We start from the raw sequence: 8,067 nt of genomic DNA, 5'->3' as shown, positions 1-8,067 counted from the left end.
TTTTTTTAACAAAAACAAAAAACTACAATAAGATTCTCGATTTCAACTTCACAAAAAAATATAAAAACTTCAACTTTGTTATTAAGTTATTTAAATATATTTAAGGCAAAAAACTCCAACTATGTTACCGATTTTCATTTCGAAAATTAAAAAAATCAAAAACTTCAACCATTGGAGTTTTTGTTAAAATATTACTAAAAAAACAAACTATATTGCAGTTGTCGATTCTTGTATGAATTGAAGTTTATGTTAAAATATAATAAAAACAAAAAACTTCAACGATTTTCCTTTGAAAACAAACCAAAAACTCAAATGTCATTGAACTCTTTGTTAAAATATTACTAAAGAAAACAAATTACACTGCAGTTGCCGATTCTTCTGTGTTCCAGTAGAAAAAATGAAACTCAACAATCACATTGTCGAGTTTTCAAAAAGCATACCAATTTTATAATAAACATAAAATGTATACTAAGGCCGTAATATTTCGATCAAAGTACACTAGCTATGTAAATTTGGCATTCATTTCATTTAGTTAAAAGATGAAATGATAGAAAGAATAATCAAATGAAAGAGGGGACACATGACATAATCAACAATTGATCGGTAAAAGAGAAGAAATAAATAAAGAGAAAAATATGTTGGTTTTTCTTGAAAAGATAATTATAACATATTGAATTACTTTTAGACTAATAATAATTTTTTAAATTTAAATTAAATAATTAGTTCAAAATTCTTTTAAAATTTTAGACATTAATCCTATATTTATTTATTTTTTTAAATTAAAATAATTATTACATTTTTAAAATTTTGTTTGAAAATAAAAAATATATAAATAAGTTATAAAAATGACTAAAAATAATATTTGATTTAATAGTTAACTAATTTAAATAAAAAATTAGAGTTTAAGTGTTTAAAATAAAAAGTAGAAAGAAGACTTATTTATCCATCTCGAAGAAAGTCAAACTCCATAACGTGTACTAGTTGTCCGAAAGGTCCCCCACCAAAATGAGATCAAACGTTTTCGGGGCACATCACTACTCCATTACCTCAATTCCCAAGTGACTCCGTTTTCCGCACAGCAAAACAGTTAATTACATAAAAAGCCTTGGACACGAAACCTCCTTCCTCGTCGCAATTAGTAATCTTTCTCAAATCCGCGATTACAACACTCACACAGAGAAAGAATACGTCGTCGTTTACTTATTCCTTCTTTTGAACTCTGAACCTTTCTTCATCATCCTACTCCCTTGAAACGACATGTCCGTAGCTGATCCCAAACCTCACTCCGAACCTAAGGTCTTCAATTTCTTCAAGCTCCCTTTTCGTAACTCATCTCTTCCTTCTTCTAATTCTGGCGCTACTTCTACCAACACGACGTCGTTTCATAATCTTCATCATCATAACCCTAATAATCCTCCCCTTGAGGGTTCCACTTCTCACTCCTCCAATTCCGTTTCTTCGGTCGCTAGATCGCTTTTCCCAACACGACGTCGTCTCAAGCTTGATCCCTCTAATAAGCTTTTCTTCCCTTGTATGTTCAATTTTATTTTACCACTTTTTTGCTTTATTCTCGAGATATGCTGATTTTTATTTATTTGTCTTTGTTTGCATATAATTGAATTGCTTATTGCTTTCATCACGATCTAGTTTGCGTTTTTATTGCATTTTTATTTTGGGGTTAGTTTAGGGCTTTAGTTAAACGCTCTCAAATTTAATAGCTTTTTGGTAAAGTTAAATGCCTTTATGCTTGTAAAAATAGCTAATCATGTTGCGTTGATCTTAATGCTTTACTTTAGTAAAGCTGAACTTTACTTTATTGGTTAATTTATCTCTGAGGTAATGGTACATTGATAATCACAATCTAAGTCTTTCCAAGATTGAAAATTTTAAAATAAAAATTGAGAGCGACATGGGAGCTGAAAATTTGGGTATAATGTGTTTTTCAATTTTATTCCATGTAAGTTTCTATTTACGGTTTTAAAAATGCTGAAGTGGGTTGCTGTAAGGTATTCTTATTTGTTTATTGCTTAGGTAGAATGGATATGCATGTGTTTTTGCAGAAGAAATGTTCCCACAACCTCTGTTGTTAACTCGGGCTATAGTTTTGTTTATCTAGGTGATAGAAATAGTTTATGAGAGAAGGATATGCATGTGTTTTTGCAGAAGAAATGTTCCCACAACCTCTGTTGTTAACTCGGGCTATAGTTTTGTTTATCTAGGTGATAGACTTAAGCAAGAATCGGGTTCGAGTCTTGTATATGGAAAAAATCTCAGCCATGCTATACTGTGAATATTGCTGGCTCGAACTGGATGGCCTCGTGTGGAGGATACCTATTTCTAGACCTAAAATCATTCCCCGTGTCTTGTACAATCTGGAGGCTGTTAAAGTACACTTGGCTGGAGAAATGTGCATCTTGCATTCATGTTGACTTGCAAAGGTTTTTATAAAAAAACGGGTCCATACAATTTTCCGTTACTCTTTGGTATGCAATTTAATTTGCACAATAGCTATAATATCTAACTTTTGAATTATAAAAAAACTGGTCCATACAATTTTCCATGGAGTTACTAAGTGTCACTGTCAGTCTGTCACTATTGAATTATGAAACTTTTGCCTTTCTAGAAGCCTGTTAGTTGACAAATAAGATTTGCTTGGCTGTGATTCCAATTGTAAGTTACATGCAGTTAAGTTTTCTTAATGGCAACCCTGAATTATAAAGTTATTGTTCGCACTATCTAGGTAGATGACAAAACCGAAAATCCTCTTTCTCCCCTTCCGTGTCTGCACTTGTAGGAGCAGAAATACATACACAGGGACATACTTATTTTATGCATTGATTATATGTTTTTATGCTCATGTGTGGTCTATATGCAGGGTTTGATCTTTCTATATGCTTTACAGTTTTTTTATTTTAATATTCCGTATAGCTCCTCAACTTACTTATTCTTGTGTTATATGATTGGTCCCTTCTATTCTCTTTTGTAGATGAACCGGGCAAACAGGTTAGGAGTGCCATCAGGATTAAAAATACCAGTAAATCCCATGTAGCTTTCAAGGTATAGTGAAACAAATGCACCTGTTTATTTATTCCCCTATTCTCACATGACATTAAGCATAAGCGCCAGGGTTCAAACCCTGGCAGCTGTGCTCCCTCCTCCCTGTATTAAAAAATAACTTGGACTACTGACAAAACTTTTAACTTTTTTCTGATTTGCAACTGTTATTATTAAGGTACTAAGACTGAGTTTTGAATTATCTGTTTATTCCTATAACTTTTTCACAGCTTTACAGAAGAATGATTCATTTATTGCTGTATAAATTAATATTTTGGTAATTATTTTAAATCAATACTGCAATTTAACTATCTAATTTGACAAGATCTCTTTCGTCTTGGTTTATATGTGTATTAAGTTTCAAACAACTGCACCCAAAAGCTGTTTCATGCGTCCTCCTGGGGCTGTCCTGGCACCTGGTGAGAGTATCATTGCAACCGGTAATAATCAATATGTTTTTACTCTCTGTTCTCTTTGCGATTATGGAAAGATTCATAAATGCAAATTTCTCACTTATTTATATTTTGTTTTGTAGTGTTCAAGTTTGTAGAGCAACCAGAAAATAATGAAAAGCCAGACAAAACTGGACTCAAATTTAAAATAATGAGCTTGAAGGTCAATGGACCTGTTGATTATGTCCCTGAGCTGGTTAGTTAATTTCACGTCGGCAAGAAACTTACAATTATGACAAAATTAAATAAGATGCTGTTGAGATTATTTAGTTATTTGATAGTACTGTTGACTCACTGGCCTTCTCCTTTCAAACCACCCCTACTCTCTCGGTACAACTGTGTTGGGGTATATTTCCTTACATTACCTAGCGGTGTACAGTATTTATACTACTAGATAGACATTTTGTTCCTTGGGTTTATTTATAATTTTGAGAAGCATGTATTTATGATTCCAAGTGTGAATGAAGAAGTTTCACATTCGGCAAAAATGAATGAGTTAAAGAGCATACCAGTAGGTGGACCTATAGACCTAATGCCTTAAGGTTTTGGGTCAAGATGTGGTGTCAAGTCCACTTATATGCTTCTTTCACTTAACCCATGGAGGAATGTTCTATCTCATGGATGAAGATCTCCCAACAAGTGGTATCAGAGCTGATGGTTCGACGGCTAAACGGAGTATTGAAGTGACAAGTAGTCGGTAGATCCATGAGGGATCCTTGTGTCGGAAGTCTTCCTGGTGAGAGGTCAAGGCAGTGTGTTCTGTTGATGAAAGGATAAGCCAACGGCGATGCAAGTAGATAGAGAGCTGAGCTCTGGTGTTATCCAATACTCGAAGAGAATTCACACTTGAGGGGGAAATGTTGGATATTCCAAGTGTGAATGAATAAGTCCCACATTGGGCAAAAATGAATGAGTTAAAGAGCATATAAGTGGATGGACCCATAGATCTAATCCTTAAGGTTTTGGGTCAAGATGTGGTGTCAAGTCCACTTATATGCTTCTTTCACTTAGCCCATGAAGGAATGTTGTAATCATGGATGAATTTAAAGTTCATGTTAATGACATATCCTTGGTTGGTTTTCCTAACCTACACCATGAATGAAGATTTCATTGTACCATTTTAATCCCCACAACTCCCCCTGTCTCTCTCAGCTCAACACAAGTGCGTGCAAAGAATTAAAAGAATAAATTCTTTTGTTCTGCATGCTTGGTTTAGTTTATATTTTCAACTGCTTTTTTATCCCCTATTCTATCCTTTTATACAAGGATGATGTCCACTATGGATTCTTATTTATAATGTTTTTAAACACATATTTTTTCTCCCTGGAAACAGTTTGAGGAGCAGAAGGACCAAGTAACAGTGGAGCAAATTTTGAGAGTAGTTTTTCTTGATCCAGAGCGTCCTAGTCCTGTGAGTACTGATACTTTGCGCAAATGTTTTCCTTATTTCACTTTTCCTTTTCTATTCACTTTCTGCACTTATTCATTTACATTCAGGGATGGTCCTAACATTTTATAGGTTCGGTGCGATGAATGCATTTATTACCATAGTATAGGAAACAATTGACTATGAAATTTGCATATCTAAATCTGAGGCTCCAAAATAAAGTGTTATGGTGAATTAAAAATGAATAGTCATTATTCATAAAAAATATTAATTATGTAATACTTTTAAATAAAATTCGAACAAAAAAATTATCATACAAATCGTAAGATGCAATTTCTTTTTGAATTCAATTATTGTTACTTGACTTTAGTCTAAGATATTTTTTTCAACTTATTAATAGACTGTTGCATACTTTGGTCACTATATGTCAAACCCTTATTTTAATTATACATTAACAATATGATAGTATAATACAATGATCACTATAGACATCAAGGTATTGAACAAATTCATGTGTAGAGTAATAATAATTAATAACACAGCCAAATTAGAAAAGAACAAAAGCAAGAGCAGAGTTGTCCTATGAGAAATATTTTTTTGTAAAAATTGTGCAGAAAAAATTATATATGTGGGTAAAATAAGTTCAGGCCCCATTAATTATGGGCACTGTGGCACTCACTTGCTGTACACTCATAAGGGCCGGCCGTACATTCAATACAGCTATTTCAATGTTGTGTATTACTTATGTTGTAATTTTCTCTCATTCAGGCTTTGGAAAAACTGAAGTGTCAGCTGGCATATGCGGATGCTGCGCTTGAGGCAAGAAAGAAACCAGCCGAAGATGCAGGTCCTAAGATTATTGGGGAAGGGCTTGTTATAGATGAATGGGTGAGTATGCATACAGCTTAATTACATTTTGAAGAGAAGTGTTTTGTTGCAATATGTTTGTTCAATCAAATGCTGTATATGTTTGTTCAATCAAATGCTGCATATGTTTATTCAATCAAATGCTTCATATGTTTGTTCAATCAAATGCTGCATATGTTTGTTCAATCTGCTGCATATGTTTGTTCAATCAAATGCTGCATATGTTTAATCTCTGATTATGTTTTCAGAAAGAGAGGAGGGAAAGATACCTTGCAAAGCAGCAGGGAGAAGTGGTAGTAGACTCTGTATAGCTGTTGCTGTGTGATAACAATGTTTGAATAGGAAATTACATTTGTCTGTCTTTGGAGACAAATTATAAAATCACAGCTTTCTGTAACTTGTAATTCAATGAAACTATGATTGGATAGGGTGACTAATCTCCTCTATGTAGATAAATGTTATCTTGTTTTCAGGGTTTTTTGGAAGAATATTTTTATGGATTGATGTGAAATATTGTATTCAAATATGAGCAAGTGTTTTCTATAATTTTATCTTACAGAATAGGTCACATGGATTGTTCACAATTTTTTAATGACTAAATAAGAACCTTTAGATTCAATTAAGATGGATTTATAGGATTGAGGGTAACTCTTCTTGGAGTTACTTGATCCACAATTTTAAAGTTACTTCCCGATATGATCCATTCATTTTAATTAAATCCATGGGTTTATTCATTCATTAAAATATCATGTTTCATTATTTATTCATTAATTAATTAAATCCAAGGGCTTATAAACCATCATTCCCTTCCTTCTCTTCTTCCGAATCACGCTGGGGCCTTGCACATTTTTTAGGAACTAATTTCACCATTCTATTCATGTCAATTCACCCGAACTCTTAGTAGGTAAAGACCTGCTTTAAAATATTTTCACTGTCCAATTTATAAAATACTTTTCGTTTTAAATACAAAATTCATTATTATTTCTCATTTGTCTACTTTAAAAGCTTTGAATATATGTCCTTTTTTTTGTTTTTAGTATAAGACTTAATTAAAAAGGAATATTCAATGAAGATAAAATTTCATTTACTATTCAGGTGTACACAATTTATTTTCTCTTAATTGTTTTATGTAATAAATATGTGCACAATACTTAATTTTCGTCAAAGTGATGCGAATAATCCTTTCTTAAAGTGGATGAGAGACATGCTCGTACTCATCTAGCTAAAGTTAAGTAGGAGGGCCCTAAAAAAGTTAGAAGAAGTAGAAAGAATAGATAATGAGCAATCAATAAGGAAGAAAATATGAATAATCCTAATCTTATCCAAAAACATATCCATAGAAATGGTAGTTGAGAAAGTGGGTTGGGGCAAAACAATAATAAAGAAAAGCTCCCAAATAAAAGTTTCACGTTCTTCTCCTTTCCTTGGTGGGAAAGACAGTGACTAATTGAGTTGTATGACCTATCTCTCCCTGTTTGGCTCCAAAGATTTTGTTCCTTTCCATGAGTTGTGTGAATCATGATATCATGTGTGTTTCTTCATTGGTTCATTTATGGTCACCGAAAGGTCTTAAAATCTCATGATTACATTTTAGGACAAAGAAAGGGAAAATAATATTAGGAAAAAACAATTTGGACATAGAGGTGTATGAGTTTTATATACTGTTGTTTCTTTATCTACTATTTCTATTTGATTATCCTCCACTCTTCGATAAAAGTGATACAAATAAATAATGAATAATGTATTGAGTGTGTATAAATTTTTACATTGATAATACATAAATATTTATAAATTTTACTCTAAAAGCATGTCATGGTTTGATTCTTTACACCCACCAGTTTTTGCGTGGCACTCAAGTTGCTCACCTTAGAAAGAAGTTAGTTGGAATGTGCAATACATTTTATTAATTCTTAATTATTTTTAGAACAAAAAGTGGCTTCAAAATTTACAACAACATGATCATTTTGAAGCCAGAATTTGGCCCATTTTAAAGTGCATTTCCAACAAGTCTTCCACCTATATGGTTTAATCAGATCATGATCTCTTATTTTCCTCATTCTGGAGTAAGAGGACCATATTATGAAAGAGAAAGCTGTTGAATCAAAATTAATGGACTTCAGGTAAATAATAATGGATTTTACTACCAAGAAGGAGTTGGTCAAGTCGTATAAGACCTACTAGATTATGAGAAAGACCAAAAGGTCAATAATTCAATTTTCTGAAGCAACACTTATAGGAATGGGAAGTCACGTATCTCAATAGAGATTAGTTTATTACCCATATGATGAGGAGATACCATTAGCAATA

At 32.6% G+C, this 8,067-nt stretch overlaps 1 protein-coding gene and 1 long non-coding RNA gene across 2 annotated transcripts; one reads left to right on the top strand and one right to left on the bottom strand.

Moving 5' to 3' along the window:
* The first annotated feature begins 1,064 nt into the window (after positions 1–1,064).
* LOC109341209 (vesicle-associated protein 4-2-like) lies at positions 1,065–6,256 on the top strand. The gene is made up of 7 exons (XM_019579062.1): positions 1,065–1,531; positions 2,987–3,057; positions 3,413–3,494; positions 3,590–3,702; positions 4,840–4,917; positions 5,662–5,781; positions 6,009–6,256. Exons 1-7 carry the CDS (start codon positions 1,258–1,260, stop codon positions 6,069–6,071), a joined length of 801 nt encoding a protein of 266 aa, XP_019434607.1. The 5' UTR covers positions 1,065–1,257; the 3' UTR covers positions 6,072–6,256.
* LOC109341210 lies at positions 2,974–3,406 on the bottom strand. Its single transcript, XR_002106914.1, has 2 exons — positions 3,195–3,406; positions 2,974–3,098 (listed from the first exon to the last, which is right to left on the bottom strand). It is a non-coding gene; the product is annotated as an uncharacterized LOC109341210 (long non-coding RNA).
* Positions 6,257–8,067: the final 1,811 nt, after the last annotated feature.

This window comes from Lupinus angustifolius, unplaced genomic scaffold (assembly GCF_001865875.1).
Source record: "Lupinus angustifolius cultivar Tanjil unplaced genomic scaffold, LupAngTanjil_v1.0 Scaffold_401, whole genome shotgun sequence".
NCBI lineage: Eukaryota > Viridiplantae > Streptophyta > Magnoliopsida > Fabales > Fabaceae > Lupinus > Lupinus angustifolius.
The sequence above is the reverse complement of the archived record's forward strand: the minus strand, read 5'-3'. Positions and strand labels throughout refer to the sequence as shown.

Bases quoted from the DNA above. Each gene is read 5' to 3' on its own strand.
- LOC109341209 (XM_019579062.1), top strand. From the start codon at position 1,258: ATGTCCGTAGCTGATCCCAAACCTCACTCCGAACCTAAGGTCTTCAAT. The intron at 3,495-3,589 runs GTAATAATCAAT...TTTGTTTTGTAG, and splicing joins TGAGAGTATCATTGCAACCG to TGTTCAAGTTTGTAGAGCAA. The intron at 3,703-4,839 runs GTTAGTTAATTT...CCCTGGAAACAG, and splicing joins TTGATTATGTCCCTGAGCTG to TTTGAGGAGCAGAAGGACCA.